Source organism: Amblyraja radiata, chromosome 14, assembly GCF_010909765.2.
Source record: "Amblyraja radiata isolate CabotCenter1 chromosome 14, sAmbRad1.1.pri, whole genome shotgun sequence".
In the NCBI taxonomy this organism is placed as follows: domain Eukaryota; kingdom Metazoa; phylum Chordata; class Chondrichthyes; order Rajiformes; family Rajidae; genus Amblyraja; species Amblyraja radiata.
This window is the reverse complement of record NC_045969.1, coordinates 46,540,334-46,564,648: the sequence shown is the minus strand read 5'-3', so window position 1 is coordinate 46,564,648 and position 24,315 is coordinate 46,540,334. Positions and strand designations below refer to the sequence as shown.

Genomic DNA, 24,315 nt, shown 5'->3' with positions numbered 1-24,315 from the left:
TTAAACAAATAGGGATACAACTCGAGTTTAAAAGGGTTCAGTCAACCATGCTATTTGACTTGCAATGAAATATATCTGTTTTATGGAGCTGTTAAAGTAATCTTATCCTCGGGTTAGAGTAAATCCCAAATAGGACAAACTCACCAGGGCGTGGAAGGATGACACTGAAAAAATACTTAGACGACCCATGGCATGTTTGGTTGGTCGACTTGCAAATGCAAGAAGTCTTTTCGGGTTTGGTAATTCTCCACCTTGAATGCTTGCCATATAACAACGATATCGGAAAAGATCAATCTGAAATTGTTCTAGATTTTGTTCCCATAAAAAGATCTGTTAAAAAAAATGGAATAAAATGAAAATACATTTTTCACCACTTTTGGAATAAGACGATTACTCTTTGTAATCCAATATAAGAAAGACTATGTGTTCAAGGATAGTTCTTTACCAGAGTCAGATACACAGTATAATGTAGTGAAAGATTTATCCTTTTGTAAATCAGTTAGCGATCCTCTTATACGTGGATGAACTCCGTCCAAATACCAACTTTTCTCACGGCTTACTAAATCGTTTTTATACGTAGATTACATCTCTTAAATTCAAGAGTATTTGTGTTAAACTGTCAACCATAAAGTCTTGCTGAACCCCATTCTTCATTAATGTTAGATACATATGAAATATATGTGTGCACAATTATCTATTCAATGTTTAAAACCTAAAGCAAAGAATAACGCCAATTTCCTACTAAGGTTAGTATCAGATTTTGGCTGTGAGCAATTTATGAAATGAATATGAGCCATTAAAGTTTAACAAGATAAATTATACTTCAAAATACAAAAAGATGGAAATCATACTGTTAAGATAAAGATGCTCATCATGCCAGTTTTCTGCTAACCAAAGATCTTAACTGGGTACTGCATTTTACTACAGACTCTGGAAATATTGATTATTGACTTCCTGGCATTAATCAACTTTTTTTGCAGTTAGACTTAGCATTTAATTGGAACCTGCAAAACGCTATAGGAAAGCTTCATGCGATTCTTCTTTGAATAACTATCAAGGTATCTTATTCCTCAGTTTAAAATCACAATCTCTAATGATACATGCAACTGCCAATAAAATAAACTAAACAAGGGCTCATCTAATCCACTCACATATGGTACACAATCATCAATAAATCTCAAGCAGATTTCATTAACTAAACAGCAGAGTCCCTGGAGAGGTCCAAAGGCAGAAAATTGAGTGAGCAGCAGGCAAAGTATGTCAGAAGCAAATGGCACAATGGAAAAAAAACAACAAATAATGAGGGAACATTCATAATTAATTTCTGTGGAGATTATTAGCTTTTCAATGCTTGCTTCCTTCTGTGGAGCAGGCATTGTAAAGGTGCTGAAAGCATTGAAATGGTTTCCAAAATATAACTGGAAAAGGAAAGATCAAAACATTCTAGGCAGTAACACCAATTCTGTCCCCCATCATATCATATCCTTATAACTATAAAACTCTCATCATGGATGTGGATGTGTGGGTCTGGGGGGGTGGTGTGTGTGGTGTGTGTGTGTGTGTGTGTGTGTGTGTGCGTGCGTGTGTGCGTGTGTGCGTGCGTGTGATCAAATCTACTTGAAATAACGACGCGTGAACGGGATAATTTTTACATATTCCTGTAGTGTTTTATCCCATGGAGTCCAATTTGTCTTATCTGAAAAATTAATGCTTTATTTCTCGAGTTATTTATGAAAATGTTCACAAATCTGAAATGTCTTTGAAATTAAAACTGAGGGGCTTTGGCTGATGATGTCACAATTGCTCTGCGTTCTGAGGGCTCTGCGTGCTGCGTCTGCGCTGCGAGTGACGCTCCCCCCCCCCCATCCCCGCGAGCTGCTGCCGCCCCCTTCTGGGAGCCACCGCCCCCCTCCCCCCCGCGAGCTGCTGCCGCCCCCCCCCGCAAGCTGTGGGGGGGGGGGGGGGGGTAGTTAGTGTGTGTGTGGGGGGTGGTTAGTGTGTGTGTGACGCCACAGGCCAACGGGTCTGCACTTGGTCTAGTATATTTTAAAAGGCAACCAGTATGTCACCTGAGAAACAAAACTGCACACATTTTTGCCTGGAAGACTAATTTATTTGTCTGCTGACCAAGAAATAACCAGTTAAGCAGACAGTTATTGCAACATCTTAAGAAAAAATAGGCCAATTGGTTGTGTAGTCAGATATTTCAGATACTTAAACGCTTATTAAGACAGCACAGCATAACCAAACTATTTTTCCATGAATGATTTGCATTGGGGATGCAATAAAAGACAACAATAAAGCTGTGAGAGAAGGTAAATAAATTATTTACTTAAGTCATTGCAGGATTTGGCATGAAGTATGAATAGGCAGTCACCACCACTATTTCTGGAAATACGCACATCCTCGTCCACATCCTGTAATTTGCTTTCCCTAATCCACTTCTTCCCTCCGTCCCCCTCCCAGAGATCCCTCCGTCTGAATCCCCTCCCATTCCCTTACCCTCTTCCCGTCATCCTTCATCTGCCGGGCCTTTACTTCTGAATTGAAGCTTCTCTAAGCATTCACCTTATCAAGGGCCTAACAGCGATCCAAATAGCTTTACATCACGTGCAGTTCTTTCCCCTCCCCCAACCTCAGAGAAAGGGCACTTATAACAAAGCAATTTACAATGAAGACTTCAATTCTCCATGTTTGAGACTTAATTCAATGGTATTATCAGTGAGCACAGGGATGGGGTGCATGGAATCCAAATTGAGTTGGAATATACAATACAATGGGGAGAGCATGCATATTGCTTAAATAATTTATTTCTACCACTTAAGTATCAAGACAAATGCAGTGTTGAAAACTGGTTACATGATTTTTTTAATTTAGATTTCATTTGGATTTATGGGAATGTTCTTAACAAAGCACAGGCTATAAGTTTTGATCTTGCTTTAATCAATGTAATATCTCTAAATGTTTGCCTCCAATCAGGAAATGATCCCCTTATTTGCTGATAAATTTGAGAAGTCAAACACAATTGGTTTTAAAAAAAATAACTGGAAAAATAGTTTGTCTTACATCTTAGTTGCGTGATTCTATTAATGTGAATAGTTTGTTTTACATCTTAGTTGCGTGAATTTATTTATTTAATTCTTTATTTCGAAAAGAATAAAAGAATAAAAAGCAAGTGTGAAACAGCATACAAAAAACAAAACAAGAATATTTATAAAGTGTCATAAACAATATCTATAAATAAATGAAATCGTTTGTGTCCGAAAAGCAGGAAGAAGCCAAAGCTTATTAATTCCCACCCCTTATTCAACTGCTTATTTGATTATCTTATACAAATTTAGCAACTATAAACACCTATTTCCATATGTACACCAGCAGCTTTTTGTACACCAAATTATTTACATTTATACACTAATCAAATATTTACAGCCATACGAAAAAATAGAGAAAAAAATAAAAAAGAAAAGAAAAAACCCTCATATACTATACAGTATCTCTTAGTCATATATACAACCCATCACCCTTTAATCACCCTTCCCAATACAATCAGTATAACAAATATCCCACTCACAATCACCTACCCTCATCCCAATATCCTTTAAAAAAAGTGTTTTTGTACATCTTTTTTAACTGAATTATGTTTGTGCTAAGTTTTATCTCCTGTTCCAGACCATTCCACAAATCCACCCCAGATTGCTATGCACATACTTTTAAGAGTTGTTCTGACATTGAGTTTTTTTAATTATGTTCCCCTCTCAAATTATACCCACCTTGTCTTTCCATAAACAATTTTTGTATATTTATTTATTTATTTATTTATTTATTTATTTATTTATTCCGAACAAGTAAAGACATTAACGACATTAATATTAACAAAATCGAAATTATCAAACAATTGGACATTACAATCAATATTTACAAAGCAATGAGAAGAACAAAATCAAAGTTCCAATGTCCAACTCTGTGTCTGTACAAGCTCGAAAAGGAGTGAGAAGAAGAATAACTTATTAAATCTCACCCCTTTTCCCCAACACTTCTACCATATTTAAAAATCAATTCATTACTAATAATAATACTACCCTAGGCAATTTCCCATAATACCTACAGACATATATATACATACAACTATTATGTACATACAAACTTCATAACTGAAGTACCCAAACATAAGTAAACAATAGTAAAGCAATAGATAAACATTAACCCCCACTTGTCAACCATCCCCTCCATCCCTGTACCCCTTGAGAATTGTTTTTTTATATATCATTTTTAAATGATTCATGTTTGTGCATTGCTTCAATTCCCCGTTCAATTTATTCCACACTCCTACTCCACAAACCGAAATACAAAAGGTTTTTCTAGTCGTACGGACTTTTTGTTTCTTAAAGTTAAATATTCCTCTTAAATTGTATATTTCTTGGAAGTAAATTATTTCTTGCTTTGTATATGATTTGCGCAGTCTTAAATTTAACCAGATCGGTGAACTTCAGTGTACGTGACTTTAAGAATAATAAATTGGTATGTTCAAGATATCCAACGTTATTGATAATTCTTATTGCTCTTTTTTGTAATGTGCATAACGGCTGTAGGTTGGTTTTGTAGGTGTTACCCCATATCTCCACACAGTAACTCAGATATGGCAATATGAGTGTATTATACAGAGTATGTAATGATTTGTGGTCCAGAATGTGTCTTGATTTTCCCAATATTGCTATAGACTTTGCCAGTTTTGCTTTGTCGTGGTTTATATGTGGTTTCCAGCAGATTTTGTGGTCTAAGATCACACCAAGGAATTTATTTTCATATACTCTTTCTATACTTATGTTATCTATTTTCAATTGTACTTGAGGGTTTGTTTTATGTTTTCCAAATAGCATAATCTTTGTTTTGCTTAAATTTAGAGACAATTTGTTGACATCAAACCACTAAATATGGCTTTGTAAAGGATGTTTTTAGTTACACTTCAGGATCACTTATGTCTGCACAATAAACTTTTGAAGTCACTTCCTTGTTAATTTTCCAGTTTCGCATTTCTTCCCAGACTTTTAGGATGTGTATAATTAATTGGTAAAATAGTTCAAAATTAAATTCTACAAAAGGTATTACCTGGTCAAGTATAGTCTTTCGCTTTTTCGGATCATTAACTGAAGACAACTGCATATCCCCCATTTTCTTCATTTTTTCATCCATATCAATTTTCTGTTCTAGCTTCTTCATCTCTGACTGCAGTAGTTTGACAGTATCTTCTCTGCGATGCTGCTTTGCTACTGCACCCGCGCATGCGGAATGGACAGCAGTAATCCAATTTTCCAACTCTGTCTGGCTGCAAGTCTGCTTGTGAAATGAAAAAAATTGTAGCCAAAGCATAACGAATTTCCATTTTTTTTTAAATGAAGGAATCAAAAGGTTAATATTCCTACCAAAAGCAAATCTGCAATAAGAGAGCCACAAACACTGTTTTACATAATATAATTCCAATATTTTTTACAATTCTTGTGGCTTAAGCTTTGTGGTTTATAACACCTTCAGAATCAGAATGAAAACAGATATATTCAAAAGAATCCACACAAAATGCAAGAAAATGGTATGTATCCCTCTCAAATAAAGGAAAGTGCGCTCATAAGTAATTTGATTCTCATCTATTCCCACCCCCAGATAAACGCCTTCCAACTTTGCAGCACGATATTGAATGAAGATTTTAAATCTAAAATGCAAAATAACAATTAAAAACATCACTTGATAATATTCGATTTTCACATTTTAAAATATTGGTATCCATTTTAATATTTTGCATAATATACTAACATAGATTGGGTAGGAAATACAAATACAACAGAACCTACATTGTTATTATGTGTAAGCCCTGTCTCTATGGCAACTGGATTATCTCCACAGACATATGTATCTGTACCATTTACTCTAAATCCATAGCAAATGAGCCAATTTATTTGTATGTAATTTCTCCATAACTTTAAATTTACACGTAATGTTTAGAATGCATTTCTGAAACCAATACTACTGTACAACTGCCTATTCTTATTTTTTCTTTTTGAATAGATGTAAAACTAGATCTATATCCATTTGAGTGTAAAAAAGAACTGCAGATGCTGGTTTATACCGAAGATAGACACAATGCGCTGGAGTGTCAATGGGTCAGGCAGCATCTCTGGAGAAAAAGGATGGGTGATATTTCGTTTTTGGATGTTTCAGTTTGGAACCCTCCTTCTTCATCTGAAGAAGGGTTCAGACCCGAAATGTCACCCATCCTTTTTCTCAGGAGATGCTGGCTGTTCTGCTGAGTTACTCCAGCACTTCGTGTCTATCTATTCTCTAACATTTGTGTGTGCAGCAGAGATAATTCTGCAAAGACATGCCTGGACATTTCTGAAATAGTTCAGTAATTTTTCACAGAATGCTTTTGACTGGGGCTTGCATTTTATTAATGATTTGGCATTGATTAGAATGTCAAATTTTAACAGTTTGTTGCTAGTTTTTATTTTGAAACATTACACATTTATATACTTTTTCTTCCTATTCTCTGGAGCAAAAACTCTTTGGACCATGAATTGCTAAATATAAAAAGTGACAATGGGGGACCTTGATGGATTAAGGCATCAACAGTTCATCTCACTGACCAAACAGAAAGGTGGAAGAAGCAATAGTGCAATAGTGTCATTTAAGTTAAATACAGAAAGTGAAACAAAAGAGCACATAAAAGATTGGGATAAAGAAAGAAGAATGGACCGAAACAAACTTAATAAACAAATTAAACATAACATTTTTAAATCTTCCAGAAAATAATTATTAACTGCAAAAATAAGACATTAATCATTAAGTTTAAGCTGTTCCTTTTTGGCCAAAGTTGAATAGGATTGTAGAAATAGTAGCGTGATTGAGTTCATGCTTTCATGGTTAAGTACCCCCGACTTCTGCAGAATCACAGGGTAACTGAAAAGTTTGGTTTATTGTAACCAGAGTTCTGCTTTCCTGTGACACAAAATAGAGGAGCAGAGCAATTTGTATAATAAGGTGTGCCAATCTGCAACTCATCGCATATTTATTTCTTCCTTGTCATAATTTGCTGTGGTTTCTACCCCTGCGTTAATAACGGGCTCTTAACTAACAAAGAAATTCTAATCCAAAGCAAAGCTGGATTTGAAATTCTTTGTTTCCTTCTATAAACTGAATCTGAGTGAAACAACATCCAGGCGTCGTGCCACAGATACTCTGCTTCACTCAGGCAGTGAGGGACACACACTAACTTACCATTGTAGAATGATAATCAGGCAGAGGGGCATTATAAATATAACCCACCCCATGTGTTTAGTGCATTATCCGCCTGCCTGATCTATTGAATATTTCCAGAACTGTCTGTTTATTTCATTGAATACCCCAATGGGCAAAAACTTTAGTTGCCAAAAAAGTCCATGAACAATCAAAGTTAAGAAACTACATGAACTGAAAGAAAAAACATCAGAAAGAGACTGGCAACTGGGAGAAATGGAAAGGACAACAAAAGGTGGTTCAACAGTTTTACAGTCACAAACAAGAGCTGTAAAGGAATATAAGAATGACTTTTGAATGATCTGGTAGATCATTCCAAGAAAGTAAATATTGAATTATAAACATGTCCTCATCAAAATTAACAAGGGAAGTAACAGTGATTAAGAAAATATGGTTACTAAAAATTGCTGGACAAACGGGAAGAAATGGTTTCCACCTAAAAGTTTCAGAGGGAGTAGGTAAGAACATTGCAAATGCATCAAGTAAAACCTCCAATGTTCTCTTCCTTCGAGAACATTTAGATGGAAATGATGCTTGGAATTCCATTATTTGAGGAAAAGAGATAATTAAATAAAGGAATAGTAGAGTGCTAAACACAGTGTCAGGGAATTACTGGGATTTTTAATTAAGGATTGAATGACTGAACACCTCAAAATGTTTTCAACTGATCAGGATGAGCCAGACAGGACTTCGGCCAGTATGATTGTATGAAATCTGGCTGAACAAGTTAAAGCTAAAATTTATTGGACTGAAAGCAACTTATTGTCTGATTCAGACATTGGCTGAGGGATATGAGCTAGAGAAGGACTAATGAGTGGCAGCACTTACAGACTGTATAAGTACTACAACTAATCGCTGCATTTATAAATAAATTAGATGAAGAGAGAATAAGTAATATCATAAAATTAAACAAAGTGTAACTGTTAGCAAGGTTGAGGAAGTTGCTGAGTTACAAGGAGATGGTAATTGAGTGAACAGGTGTCCAATGTTAATTGCATTTTCATGTCAACTAATCGGAACACACTTTGGAACTCAGAAAAATAGAACTAAGCACTCTTAAAATGCTGAAAGGTTAGAAACGGCAGAGGTCGACAGAGTAGATACAAGAAACTGCAGATGCTGGTTAATACAAAAAGTGACGTGAAGTGCAGGCGTAACTTCAGACTGAAGAAGGGTCCCGACCCAAAATACTGTCTATCCATGTTTTCCAGAGATGTTGCTTGACCCGCTGAATTACTCTAGCACTTTATGTCTCTCAGAGGTCCAAAGAGAATTGAGGATCTATGCATGTAGATCAGGGGTCGGCAACATAAGGCACCCGGGCCGAATACGGCCCGTAACCCAAACTCATCCAGCCCGCATGCATTTTTGTTTCAAGCAATTATTTGGCCCGCAGACTTTCATCATCTCCTGTACCTCCCGGGCCCGAGGCTGCGGCACCTAGGCGCGGAGATGCAAGGACGCAAGGAGGCCTGTGCTGACGGCAACAATGGCGGAGCTGCCGAGCAGCAGCGATGCCGAGCTCTGGCTGTACCGCATCCTGCGCAAAGCCGCCGGCACGGCTGCGCACCTTCTGTGTCTGGGCTTCACTGTCGGGATCGGGGTTGTCAATAGGCCGGGGTCGAGTGAGTGTGAGTATTTGAGCAACCGCCTTCAGGACAGAGCCAAGGCAAGGGACCGTAGGTACGCCATGTTCGTGACGCCAGTAACTAGGGGCCAGTGCTCCGGGTGCGTCCTCGATGGGGCGGGATCTATGTGAACACGTGATTTAATGCCTGCCATCGGGGCAGGATGGGGCCGGTATCCATGTGTACACATGATAGATGTGGCCCGCCATCCACTCACAGACATGCGTCCTGGCCCCAATGCAAAACAAGTTTGCCGACCCCTGATGTAGATCTTTAAAATGTGGAAGGAAGGTCCAGAAAATAATCAAAAAGGTACGGAATCTTGAATTTTATATCTAGAGGACCAAAGGACAAGAGAACACGAGGATAGAAGTTGTGCTATTGTAATATGGGACCCTAGTTAGAACAGACACTGGAGTGTTAGGGCATCAAATCTTAAATCTGAAAGGTGGTAGAAACATGGGAATTACTTCCGAGAGCAGCAAATGATGTAAGACAAATTATTCATTTTAAATCCAAGTTTGAAATATTTTTGTTAAGCCTAGGTATTAAGAACATGGGGAAAAGGTTTATGTAGGTCAGGCACTGATCAACTATTGTATTAATCAATGGAAGAGGCTCATAAATAATAAACGGCACCCTAATGTTCCTGTCTCCACAAAGGAGGTTTTGCTGTTGTCAACAAATTGTTGTCCCATTGTTATTTGTCCGATTTAATAATTTCCAAAATATGTCATCACTTTTTTCTGTTATTTTCTAAGGCTACTTAAAAATATAAAATAACTTTGTATTCAGCTAAACTCAAGGAACAATAAAGGTGAAATTGCGAAGCACTCATTATTTGTAAGTGGTTAGCTACTGAATAAACCATTCTATCAAATACACATTGTAATTTTAAGAAGAATTTAATATGTCAAAAATTCAGGTGAACAATTTATTTGTACAGTATATCATTCAAAATAATTGTTCATATGATTGTGAATGGGTTTCTATTATACTTTTAATGTAATTAACAGATGCAATTTTAAATAAGCTGCAATAGTATCCTTGAGTGATTATATTTTGTTAGTTACCAAATGAACCTGTCCCATTGAGATTTGATTTGTTAAATTAAACATACAGGAATACTGAAACTGTACAAATGACCTTTGAAACTGCACTTTCATAATTTTTACATTTTATCAGCCTTATCTAGATGGATTCCTGCTGGAATTACTGTCATGTGTAGAATGATATGTAGTACATGGCTCCTACAACTACCCTGCCGATCCACTGTGTTGAGTGACCTATTTGTTAAGAATAGGCCTGGGTTGTCCCTATGGTATATATAAAAAAGAACTGTAAAGCAGATTTTCCACGTCTGAAAAGCAATTCTTATGTACTTTGTGGATGTTTTAGCACAGAACATCTTCATCTAAAGGGTTGCAACCTGGAAAATGTTATTTAAATTTTCTCTTATCTTTTCCATGTTTTCAAAAGTTTGTTTCTATCAATATGGTAATCTGGTAATATGGTACTTTATTTGTCATATGTATCGAGGTACAGTGAAATTCATTTTTGTATACAATTCAGTACAATTATCACTAAACATAAGCACTTAGATACATATTAGGTAAACATCTCAGATACAGTTTAAATGGATGCTGTTTCAATTTTCCTCTGCCTTTACTATTAACTTGTCCACTATATTTGTTGTTACTTTCAGTAAAAATAAACTGCATCATGCAATAATATAATAATTCCATATTTTTGTGAGATATAATAGTATTATTGGAAACCCTCTCACGTGAGCTCATTGTCCACTTCCATGAGCATGATCCTCCATGTACATGATGTGCATAAAAATAAAGGCAGATGGGTGGGTGCAGTGGAGTGAATGCACCAATCATACATATCCAATGGGACATATCTTAACCAGAGAGTTAACACCTTCTACTGTTTTATTAGTATGCCTATCCCAACATGTGATGCTGCCAGGAGGCTGAGAATGTACTGATATCCCTCAACCTAAGTTTATGTTTTCCATTTCCCTAAGGAGTCATTGCTCCCGACTGGCATGATTGGGCCCCACTCTCATTTGTCGCTAGATCTGTGCCACTCTGATACAGAAACTAGTGGACATTACCTGGTCCATCATAGTATAGAAGTTGGGATGTAATGTTAAAATTGTACAAGGCATTGGTGAGGCCAATTCTGGAGTATGGTGTACAATTTTGGTCGCCTAATTATAGGAAGGATGTCAACAAAATAGAGAGAGTACAGAGGAGATTTACTAGAATGTTGCCTGGGTTTCAGCAACTAAGTTACAGAGAAAGGTTGAACAAGTTAGGGCTTTATTCTTTGGAGCGCAGAAGGTTAAGGGGGGACTTGATAGAGGTTTTTAAAATGATGAGAGGGATAGACAGAGTTGACGTGGAAAAGCTTTTCCCACTGAGAGTAGGGAAGATTCAAACAAGGGGACATGACTTGAGAATTAAGGGACTGAAGTTTAGGGGTAACATGAGGGGGAACTTCTTTACTCAGAGAGTGGTAGCTGTGTGGAATGAGCTTCCAGTGAAGGTGGTGGAGGCAGGTTCGTTTTTATCATTTAAAAATAAATTGGATAGTTATATGGATGGGAAAGGAATGGAGGGTTATGGTCTGAGCGCAGGTATATGGGACTAGGGGAGATTATGTGTTCGGCACGGACTAGAGGGGTCGAGATGGCCTGTTTCCGTGCTGTAATTGTTATATGGTTATATGGTTATAAGTACTGACCTCAAAAAGGCAGCCAATATCAAAGACCTACAACCACCCTGGCCACCTACTCATTTCGCTCCTACCATCAGGAAGAAGATGCAGGAGCCTGAAAATTGTGACTACCAGGTTCAAGAATAGCTTTTTCTCAGCAACCTTCAGGCTCTTGAACACTACACAACACTAACCTCAGTCATTTTGAAGTTCCGAGTGCACTACGGACTTTGATTTTTACAGTATTATGCACTACCTAGTCTTACAGTTTTTAATTTAGTGATTTTTTTGGTCTTCTGTATTTAATGTTGGCGCACAGTGGCGCAGCTGGTAAAGCTGCTGCCTCAGTGCCAGAGACCCGGGTTCGATCCTGACCTCAGGCGCTATATGTGTGGAGATTGCAGGTTCTTCCTGTTACTGCGTGGGTTTCCTCCAGGTGATATGATTTCCTTCACCATCCAAAAGACGAGTGGGTATATAGGTTAATTGATCTCTGTAAATTGCCCCTAGTGTGCAGAGAGTGGATGCAAAAGTGGGGCAACATAGAACTGCATCAAGAAAGAATTTAATTGTTTCATTTACGGTACATGTGACAATTAAACACTCTTGACACAATCTTCTGATTGTAGCAAAAACAGGAAGGCAGATTACTATCTAAATGGCGTCAAGCTGGGAAAAGGGGGGAAGTACAACGGGATTTGGGGATCCTTGTTCATCAGTCTATGAAAGTAAGCAGGCAGTGAAGAAAGCGAATGGCATGTTGGCCTTTATAACAAGAGGAATCGAATAAAGGAGCAAAGAGGTCCTTCTGCAGTTGTACAGAGCCCTAGTGAGACCACACCTGGAGTACTGTGTGCAGTTTTGGTCCACTAATTTGAGGAAGGACATTCGTGCTATTGAGGGAGTGCAGCGTAGTTTTACAAGGTTAATTCCCGGGATGGCGGGACTGTCATATGCTGAGAGAATGGAGCAGCTGGGCTTGTACACTTTGGAGTTTAGAAGGATGAGAGGTAATCTCATTGAAACATATAAGATTGTTAAGGGTTTGGATCCGCAAGAGGCAGGAAACATGTTCCCGATGTTGGGGGAGTCCAGAACCAGGGGCCACAGTTTAAGAATAAGGAGTAAGCCATTTAGAACAGAGACGAGGAAACACTTTTTCTCACAGAGAGTTGTGAGTCTGTGGAATTCTCTGCCTCAGAGGGCAGTGGAGGCAGGTTCTCTGGATGCTTTCAAGAGAGAGCTAGATAATGGTCTTAAAAATAGCGGAGTCAGGGGATATGGGGAGAAGGCAGCAACAGGGGAATGATTGGGGATGATCAGCCATGAACATATTGAATGGCAGTGCTGGCTCGAAGGGCCAAATGGCCTACTCCTGCACCTATTGTCTATTGTCTATTGTCTATTCTCTGATTTTAGCCCCAATCTTCTCACAAGTTCTTTGACTTCTTCCCTGAACTTCTGCACAGAACCTACCAAATTTATTTTTGGATTCTGATCATCTATCTCTTTCCGATCGCGACTCCATTTCCTGATCATAATCCCATCCTGCACCATGATGTGAGATGGCAGGAAAAGCCTATCACACAGTTTGGGAGGAATTCTGTGTAAAATGATTATTTACTACTTCATCCCCCCCACATTGTGCTGAAAGCTATAAATTTCTCGGCTCTTGTACTTACAACACCAAACTTAATGTCATTTCACATGAGTGAGATACCGAACACAGCAGTTGCTGGCTTTTTAATCCTTGGCAATTCTGATGCAACTTAATCTTTTTCTCACCACAGGTGCTTTCAGATCTGTTGGCTTTCCCAGTATTCTCCTTTATTGTAGATTTCCAGCACCTGCTGTGTTCTGCATTTCACAGTTCTGGCGAGATTTTTTTCTCCCCTTTGTCCTCCCCTAGACAACTGTCATTAACAATCTGCATCCTCTCCTAGCAAACACCAGTCGGTGTCACTTCCTACCGTAAGACATTCAGTTTGTTCTATCATCCCTCCTCATAGTCTGCAAGTTTAAACATGACTGTTTTCTAGTTTACCAGTTCTGAAAAAAAAATAATCGACCTGAAACAATCACTGTTTCTCTCTTCATCTGTCATTTGACCCACTGAATATATCTGCATTTTCTGGATTTATTTCACATGTTCAGGAGTGTAATCTTGTTCTGTGTCACTGTAAATTACTTCCTGAACACCTCACATAGCCCTGCAATGTGTTGGTCATTAGCATATTTGCCCATTTCATCATGGATAACATTCAGCCAGTCAAATCTAGAATGCTATTAATTGTTTCACTTTTCTTCCTTTCAAACAACGCACTGAATGTGATATTACGATAGTTTTTAAACAAAAGGTTACACTCTTCAAAAATTGATTATCTTCCATGCGTTGCTTATCTCAATTTATATGAAAGATCATATTGTTCAAATAAGGATACCCAATGTTTGCTAGAATTATCCAATTTAAAAAAAATCTACATCCTGCGACTTCACAGCTGTAACTATGTAGGGTCAATGTAGAACATGTTAAACCCTTTTCTATTGCTTAATTCTCTCAGTTATGTCTCCACTACCCGCTTTCCCTCTCATTATATCCTCTTGTTAATACCATCCTCAGTCACTAATGCTACACCACCCCATTTGCACTTTCCTAACTTCTTCAATGATCTGGAAGTTCCAGTTCCCAGTCTTGACCATTAAACTGATGGTGCCTGACCTACTGAATATTTCAAATAATTTTTGATCCATTTTATATTGGAATAAAAGAACAGTTGCCCCAAACTTCTATGATTGGATGTCTCTACTCTCTGCCAATTAATTCCATTGTCACAGGATTTCTGCCTCCGATCTTTCCCACGTCAGAACCTAATCTTCTTTCCAACTCCTTGACTTCATCCCTGAACTTAACCACAGAACCTATCTGTCTCCTCCCTGCATCCTAATCATCTATCTCTTTCTGATCACATCTCCATATCCTGCGTGATGGCCTACTCAATCCAAATATGCATTTTTCATGAAGTAGTCCAATAATTAATTTGAAGAGATTCATTGATACACTCATTAAAATGTGTTTCAGATCTGTGTCAGTTTAAAGACATAAAATTAATTGAAAACAACCTGGGTAAATTCAGCAGATTCAAACTTTGAACAATAAGGTATAAAGAAGAACAAATCAAATTTAACATTTAATTTAGTTATTTTCACAAGTGTAGAGCAGAAAGTTTAGTTAGTGACATGTACCATTTCACAAAACAAAAAGCCAATTGTCATGAAACAATATTAGAGAACTTAATCAACATTTTAAGTGAGAAATGTGAAAAGACAAGTGATTGATCACCAACCTGAAATAAGAAAGCATCTCCAAGCGAATTACTGAGACAGAAGACAAAATCTTTCTTTGGATGTTCAGGCACGGCCTGAACAATGCTATTTTCAATCCAAACCATGTGCTTTGGCACACAATTCTGATCTCCTCCCGATCTCCCCTCTGCATCATAAAAAAATAAGGTGCAGCCTGAAATTTAGAAAATAAAGTTTTTGAATTAGATTCAATTAATTAGTTGTTCACATATTGTATTACAAAGATCAACCGCTGTTCTTTTCTGTGTGTCTGTCCAGGCCATTTCTAAGGGTGGCACAGTGACATAGCGGTAGAGTTGTTGCCTTACAGCGCCAGAGACCTGCTGTAACTCGATCCTGCCTAGGGGTGCTGTACATACGGAGTTCATACATTCTCCCTGTGACCTCGTGGGTTTTCACCAGGTACTCCGGCTTCCTCCCATACTCCAAATACGTACAGGATTTTTGGGTAAGTTGGCTTTAGTAAAAATTGTAAATTGTACCTAGTGTGTAAGATAGTGTTAGTGTACGGGGTGATCGCTGGTTGGCACGGACTCAGTGGAACGAAGGGCCAGTTTCCAAGGTATATCTATAAAGTCTAACATTTATGAAAATATAAGGCAAATTCACAGCTGTACTAAACTTTCTTGTTTAGGTTTATGTAGTTTTTGCAATTTTTCATCCGGAACAGCCTAATTATTTGAAATATTAACTCCTTTGAGATGCTGCTTGATCTTAATGCTTATGCTTTTTTCCCTACTTTTAGTATCCACAACGTTTTGCTTTTAAAGCTACTTTGGTGTTGCCTGGGCAAAATCTGTATTTGATCTCTGTATTTTTTTACCTGGGAGTCGGGCATTGCTGGCAGGGGTTCCAAAGTTGGAGGGAGCAGTACCTGAGCAGTGGTGCTTGGGGAGAAGGGAGAAGGGAGACAGACTCAAGGTTTGTTTGTGGTGACTGAAGTAGCATGCTGCTCTTGGCTTACAAATAAACTAAACATACTAAATATTTGGGGCTTTTTCCTGCCCATACAAGGTTAACTTAACAACAAGATTAATTGGTGCATCTAGTAGTGATCGAATTGCAACACTTGATATCAGCATTTAATGAAGACTCTTAAATGCATGCTGGTGGAAATCCTGATGCAGCTAAAAGGTTGCTTAAAAGGCAGTAAGGATTCAGAGGGAAACACACAAGCATCTATCTAGGCCTTGGGGAGAGGATTGGGGAGAGGATTCAGAAATTGGAGGAGCAAAGGGACTTGTGTGTGCTGGTGCAGGATTCCCAAAAGGTTATTTTGCAGGTTCAGCTGGTAGTAAGGAAGGCCAATTCAATGTTAGCATTAATTTTGAGAGGACCAGAATATAAAAGCAAGGATGTAATGCAAAGCCATTATAAGGTGCTGGACAGAGGAATGATGTGCTGGTGTTGGAGAGGGTCCAGAGGAGATTTATGAGAATGATCCCAGAAATGATTGGAATAACATACGAGAAGCATTTAATGGCTCTGGGTCAGAGCATGCTGGAGTTTAGATGGATGAGGGGGAATCTCATTGAATCCTACCAAGGCAGAACACCACTAGTCACCAGCAGCCAGCCAGAGAAAATCCCCTTTATTCCCAATCTTTGCCTTCTGCCATTCAGCCAATCATCTATCCATGCCAGCATCTTTCCTCTAATACCATAGGCTCTCATCTTGTTTAGAAGCCTCGCGTGTGCCACCTTAACAAAGGACTTCTGCAAATCCAAGTAAACAACATCCACTGACTCTCCTTTGTCTATTCTGCTTGTTACTTCCCCAAAGAATTCCTACAGATTTGTCAGGCAAGATCTGCCCTGAACAAACCAAGCTGACTTCACGATATTTGGTCATCTACTTCCAAGTACTCCAAAACTTCATCCTTAATAATGGACTCTAAAATCTTATCAATCACAGAAATCAGACTATTTGGCCTATAATTTCCTTTCTTTTGCCTTGCTCCCTTCTTAAACAGTGGTTACATTTGCGACTTTCCAGTCCTCTGGAATGATTCTTGACTGCAGTGATTCTTTAAAGATCACTACTAATGCCTCCACAATATCCACAGCTATCTCTTTCTGAATGCTGCGAAATAGTCCATCTGATCCAGGTGACTTATTCATCATCAGAGCTTTCAATTGCCCAGGCACTTTCTCCAAAGTAATAGCGACTGCTCTCATTTCTGCCCTCTGACTCTCTTACATTTCTGGCATGTTGACATCCTTCTGGCATCAAGACTGATGCAAAAAATTTTAGGCGACCCGGAATGTCACCCATCCATATTCTCCAGTGATGCTGCCCGACGAGCTGAGTTACTCCAGGACGTTTGCCTTTATTTGGATGTGAATGTAGGTGGCATGGTTAGTAAGTGTGTGTATAACACTAAAATTGGTTGTATAGTGGACAGTGTAGAAGGTTATCTATGATTACAACAGGATCTTGATCAACGGGGCCAATTTGGATAAATGCGAGATGTTGCATTTGGGAGGACAAGACAAGGCAGGAATGCACAGTAAATGTAGATAGGTGTGTTGAAGAGCAGAGACCAAGGGAATTGTTCCATGAAAAAGGGGACATAGCTTGACAGGATGGTGAAGAATGCTGCCATCATCAACCAATACTATTTATCCCAGGAGGTAAACTGATCTGCCAACAGTCATACAAAACACAAAATACATGAAACATGAAATTAAAGTGATGAGTGGAAAGGCCTGGGGAGGTGGGAGGGGGGAGTCAGTCTCAGTCTACCTCATGACAGAAGGGGGAAGAGTTGTAAAGTTTGATAGCCACAGGGAAAAAGGATCTTCTGTGGCGTTCTGTCCTGCATCTTGGTGGAACCAGTCTGTTGCTGAAGGTACTCCTCAGGTTGACCATTATGTCATGGAGGGGGTGAACTGTATTATCCAGGATGCTCCGCATCCTCCCCTCCAAGACCACTCCCATGAATCCAACTCCACCCCCAGGACAGAGCCAGCCTTCCTGATGAGTTTGTTGATCCTATTGGCGTCCGTAGCCTTCGCCCTGCTGCCCCAGCACACGGCATCGAAGAAGATGGCACTGGCTACCACCGATTGGTAGAACATCTGCAGCATCTCACTTGAGACGTTGAAGGAGTGGAGCCATCTCAAAAGGTAGAACCAGCGCTGTACATGGCCTCAGCATTCCTGGACCAGTCTAGTTTACTGTCCAGGTACATTCCAAGGTATTTGTACTCCCTGGTAAACTGCACATCCACACCATTCACAGAGACAGGGGTGTTCCTCTCCTCCTATAGTCCACCACCAACTCCTAGTCTTGTCAGTGTTGAGCTGCAGGTGATTCAGCTCACACCACTCAAAAAAGTTGTTGACTAAACCTCTGTATTCAGCTTCCCTCCCCTCACTGATGCAGCCCACAATTGCAGAATCATCTGAAAACTTCTGCAGGTGGCAGGAGGCGAAGTTATATCTGAGGCCCGAGGTGTAGATGGTAAACAGGAAGGGAGAGAGGACCGTCCCCTGTGGGGCCCCTGTGTTGCTCACCACCATGTCCGAGACACAGTTCTGTAGCCTGACATATTGTGCTCGTCCAGTCAGGTAGTTGGTGATGCAGGACACCAATGGAGCATACACCCACATCTTCGTCAGTTTGCTCGCTAGCAGTGCAGGCCGGATCATATTAAAAGTACTGGAGAAGTAAAAAAACATGACTCTCACAATGCTTCCCGGCTTATCCAGGTAAGCAAAGGAACGTTGGAGCAGGTGAATGATGGCGTCCTCAACCCCCATATTTGTTTGGTAAGCAAATTGCAGGGTGTCCAGATAGGGTTTAACTAGGGGTTGCAGGTGAGTGAGCACCAGCCTCTCCACCATCGGGACCCGTGGCTTTGCCTGGGCGGAATCTGCTCAGCTCTTTCCTCACCTGCTCAGTCTTGATGGTCACGTGCAGCAAAGAAAGGGCAGAGGAAGTGGACGAAGGGAATTGAGGGGGGGGGGGGTCTGTCGGGGAGCAGGTGGGCTGAGGACCTCACCATCAAATCTATTAAAAAACAGGTTTAGCTCATTAGCCCAGTCCTGATTGCTTTCCCTCCCCAGGCCACTGATCTTCTTGAAGCCTGTAATGCTCTTCATACCGCTCCACACATCCCTCATGTTGTTCTGCTGAAGTTTCAGCTCCAGCTTCCTCCTGTAGTCATCCTTGCCCTATCTCAGTCTTGCCTTCAGGTCTTTCTGCACCCATTTCACCTCCTCCCTGTCACCATTCCTGACAGGAGTAGGGATGTCATGTGACACCTGTACAAGGCATTGGGAAGGCCACATTTTGAGTATTGGGTACAGTTCTGGTCACTACTATAGGAAATATATCATTAAACTGGAAAGGGTGCAAAAAAGGGTTTACAAGCATGCTACTGGATCTGGAGGGTTTGAGATATGAGTGGAGGCTAGATCTTTTTTTTCTCTGGAGTGTACGAGGCTTAGTGATGAACAGTCAAATACTTTTTCCCAGGTTAGGGGAGTGTAAAGCTAGCGACCATAAGTTTTAAGGTGAGAGGGGATTTAAAAGAGACCTGAGAGCAACCTTTTTCACACAGAGGGTGGTGCACACATGGAATGCCAGAGGAAGTGGTAGAGGAGGGTACATTTACAATATTTAAAATACACTTGAACTTATGCATGGATTAGAAAGTGCGGTGGGAATATGGTAAGTGAGAAAAAGGGCCTGTTTCAATGTTATTTAATCAATGATGGGTTTTGAAATTCATTTATGTGGTATAAGCTCCTTCATATCCCAATGTGCAGCTATGGAACTGTTGGGATGAATAACCCAATTTTAAGCAGTAAATATCATGCAAGTACAAATCATTTAATGATGACCTGTGGGATCTGGTAAAATGTCACTGACTGTTTGATGCAAGCTCCAGATCTGTAGTTAGCAAAACTTTATTATGGTCTCCCATGGTAATTTACATCTTCTAACACATTGCCATCTCACAGTATGCATCCATGAGTTAATGCTAACTGCTATCAATGCTGCTTTATCAATGTCACATTCTCCAGTGCTTCTTACTGAACGTTGTCATTCTTCTCTCTCATACGAGAGAAGTGAAAGTAAATGCATAGTAAATGCATAGCAAAATGCAAAAAGCAAAATGCATAGCAAACGCAGAATGGCAGCCACGCTTCCGTCAGTCTGCCCCAGGGCAGCTGTGGCTACAGAAGTAGCTTACCACCACCGAGTGTGACTGAGGAGTGAATGAATAATGCGATGTAAAGCGCCTTGAGTATTAGAAAGGCGCTATATAAATCCCATCCATTATTATTATTATTATAGCGCGGTGGGAAAGGTCAGCTGCAATGCAAAAAATCAAGTTTCAACTTCTTCAGCAAGGATGCAGCCATTTCCTAAATTCACCTTCAGGTGGTGTCACATTCATAAATGTTCTAAGTTAAAAGATTACTTTTGGCAAAATCAATCTGTAAAGTCAGCAATTCCAGCACAGTGACAGGACTGTTATTGAAGCATTGTTTCTTGTGTTGGATTAGTACATCGGGACGACAGATGGCACAATGGGCTAAGTGTTCGGCTGGCGACCGGAAGGTAGCCGGTTCGAATCCCGCTTGGAGTGCATACTGTCGTTGTGTCCTTGGGCAAGACACTTCACCCACCTTTGCCTGTGTGTGAATGTGTGTGAGTGATTGGTGGTGGTCGGAGGGGCCGTAGGCGCAGAATGGCAGCCACGCTTCCGTCAGTCTGCTCAAGGGCAGCTGTGGCTACAGAAGTAGCTTACCACCACCGAGTGTGACTGAGGAGTGAATGAATAATGCGATGTAAAGCGCCTTGAGTATTAGAAAGGCGCTATATAAATCCCATCCATTATTACATGGTTTTATCACTGTTTCCAGGCTGTTTTAGGCCTAAGAAAGGTCAAAGAACAAGAAGAAAATTGCAAAATCCTCCACGAAGAGCAGAGACTTGGTTACAAGCTTTTCCATTGTTTTATGCCAAAGTTACATAAAAAAGGTAATAACTGAGGTAATCCAATCCAGAAAGCAGAATGTTAGGATTAATCTAAGATGACTCTTGAGTAAGCATTTATGTCACAATGCAGAAAAATATTTACATATCAAAATACACTAAAACACATTATTCTGAGCAGCATTCAACTTCTTTTCACATTAACAATGGGATTTCAAAAAATGGTAGATCGATAGACATTAAATTGTACCTTTCAATGATACCCAATAACATTTCCATTTTCTTCGTGTGGCTAATTCTACTTTTTTATTTTTCTTGTGGACCAAAAAGTTCTTCACAGCGAGTGAGCCTGCTTTGCGCACAGTGCCTTGGTCCGTAGTATGAATATCTGACTGTCCCGGGGAACTGAGGGTGCCACTGCTTTGTTCATCACTCATGGCTGATTCTGCTTCTTCTGGATTCTCCGTGTTAATAACAGTTGACTCCAATGTGCATCTAAAATTTTCATACACGCCCAGGCGAAGTGCATCTCCTGCTGAGCCAAACTCACGATTAAAAGTAGATGGATAGCACATTGAACCGCTAATATTGGAATAGCGGGAGAGATGGTCATTATCTGTTGTTGCACCATCAATACCACTATCTGCACATTCACTTCCATCTCCTGTGGTAACATCCTACATAAAAACATAGACAAAAAAATGTCAGAGTTGTTCAGTTGATTTTCTGACTTTAAAAAAGGAGAGGTCTCAACAAAAGAACAACATAAATATAACTGTAAATGCACAGCCATTTATTTTATTTTCTATTCCTTTAGGAGTAATACATAACCTGGCTGCTATGCTTAACCTGTAGATACATAATCTGATGCTATTAATGGAATTATATTGTAGCCTGAGAGGTAGTACAAAACATGAAGCGAAATTTTGTTGAAATGGAGGAATTTGTTAAATGAGGTAAGAGCAACTGCTCTCGTACTTTATGGTTGTGATGTGTTAGAAGGACCATTAAATTTTACAGATTGAAATGAATGACGTAAAATGCGTAATCACACGGCTAATAGACCATTGAACAGTTTGAGATGGAAGAGCATGTTTGTAGACAGATTCCTGATAACAGCAAAATTACCAGATTTCAATTATTAATTGTGATAGTTCAAAAAGTATAGAAACCATAGAATTCTTAAATTATATTCAGGAGAAACTTTTCAAGCCAGTGTGCACCAAGCCCCAAAATGATTTTTTTTTGCTGGTAGGAGATGCAGTGACTATTAGCTTGGGAAATAGAACTAGGCAGGTGGAAATAGTATTAGTGGGAGATAATCTTTACAGAAGTGATCTTAATTCAGTTTGTGGAAAGGAACAAAGATAAAATAGGACCAAAGGTTCTAAATTTGGGCAAGGCCTATTTCACAACATAACCCACTTCAATAAGGTGGACTGGAAGCAACAACTCAGAACAATGGGGGGCATTCATGGAAGAGATTCAAGGGGGTTAGCACAAATCTATTTCAAAAGAGAGTGGGACAGTCACCTCTAGAAACTGTGACAATGTGGAAACAAGGCAAACAAATAGAACCGCGGATCAGCCACTAAGAGCCTGTGAAAAGCAGAGAAGAGCATAGAAATTGTTAATTTATGAAATGTTATTTGTTAATTGTTAATTAGAAATTGTTAATTGAGTGAAATTAAAAGGGAAATTAGAAAACCAAAGGGAGGGTAAAAATACTGCTACAAAAAAACAAGACATAAAAACCAAATGAGTGGCACAGTCAAAGCAGTTAGTGCTGTTGTCACACAGTGACCCGGATTTGATTCTAATATTGGCCGTAAGGTTTGCACATTTTTCCTGTGACCTTGTTGATTTCCTCCAGATGCTGTTTCTTCCTGTATTCTGAAGATGTGCCAGTAGCTACTGTAAACTGTTGGCTACTGTAAACAGTGGACGAGGCTGGCAGGAGATTTTTGGGAGAGTTTACGGCCGTTGAAGAGAATCGGTTGCAGGACAATTAATGGGGCAAGGTAACTGATGGTAACAAACCCAATGGGCTGAATAGCCTCCTTCAATTTTGTAAAGAAAAAATATCAGAGACCAATGGTTATTTATCTACAGGTCAAAGTATGTCTGCAAGGTTTTCAATGAATATTTGGGAGCTAAATTCACAAATCAATGAAATAAAGATAATATTGAAAGTAAAGAGAATGAGTACAAAATATTGGACGAGATAAACATTGTGAAAGAAGCAGCTGTGAGGTGTTTAGCACCTTTGAAACAGGTAAGGTGTCCAGGCTCAAGTGATATATAGCGCAGATGATTAAAAGGGAAGATATTATAAAATATATGTTATGGTCCAGTGAACCAGTGGACTGCTAATGCATCGTTATTTAAAATGGGGAAGAGGGATAAATCAAGTGACCTTAGGTCAGACTGGTTAACTTCACATGCGACACATTAATGGAATCAATTTATTTCAAACGGCTAAGATTAATCAAGGGCAAGCAGTGTGAATTTCTTAGCGGCCTGTCCCACTTGGCGATTTTTTCGGCAACTGCCATCATCATAGACTGACGTATCAGGTCACCGAAAAAGTCGCGGAGTGATGCGGCGTGATGATGTATTGACGCGTGGTGTTTCCTCAAGTGTCGCAACATTTTTTTTGTCGCTGCTGGATTTTGAAATGTTCAAAATCTTTCTGCGACCCTGATACGTCAGTAAATGACAGGTCAGTGAAAATAGTGTATTTCATGTTGTCTACACAGATTTTAAGAAGGCTTTTGACAAAGCTGAAAAAAGCAGGTTTGTCAAAAACGTAAAAATGTGACTAAAGCCAAATGGTAAAAGAACACCAAAATTGGCTCAGTATAGCAAACAAAAATAGTTCTTGCTGCAAGTAGATTTCATGACGAGTAGCTACAACCGTTACAACATACAAACACATTACACATTGATTTTCACTCTTTTGAAACCATTTGCAGTTTTCAGGAAAGTTGGGGTTGGATCTTTGATATGATATAAGCTTCAAGTTTGATATACATGGCAGTAGCCAAGGGGCACATGTTATTCTGGGCTTATTGTGTTCAATAAATCCATTTTGCAGGCATTGGCACAGGAAAATAATATTTTAGCCAGAAATAATGTTTTGGAACTTTACCACAGTTAGAGGTGTTTCATTCACACAGCTGTAATCAAGTTAGTAAATGTTAATTGAATGTTGTCAGTTAAAAATAAAGAAACTTTCTACCAACAGTTTTATCAAAGGTAAAAATAATTCATCTTTTTCAGAATATTGTTTTAAATACACCTGATGGCTTAAAAACTATAATACAATTTGTATTTACAATAAACGTACCAATGACTG

At 39.2% G+C, this 24,315-nt stretch overlaps 1 protein-coding gene across 2 annotated transcripts in view; it reads right to left on the bottom strand.

Moving 5' to 3' along the window:
* The window catches only part of tiam1 (TIAM Rac1 associated GEF 1), a 238,734-nt gene that overhangs the window by 131,359 nt on the left and 83,060 nt on the right, over positions 1-24,315 (bottom strand). For both annotated transcript variants that reach the window (XM_033033228.1, XM_033033229.1), the window contains exons 4-7: positions 21,208-21,634; positions 14,987-15,159; positions 5,107-5,331; positions 145-330 (exon numbers count right to left, since the gene is read on the bottom strand). In XM_033033228.1, the coding sequence (XP_032889119.1) occupies positions 145-330; positions 5,107-5,331; positions 14,987-15,159; positions 21,208-21,634 (1,011 nt within the window). The remainder of the gene's footprint in view (positions 1-144; positions 331-5,106; positions 5,332-14,986; positions 15,160-21,207; positions 21,635-24,315) is intronic.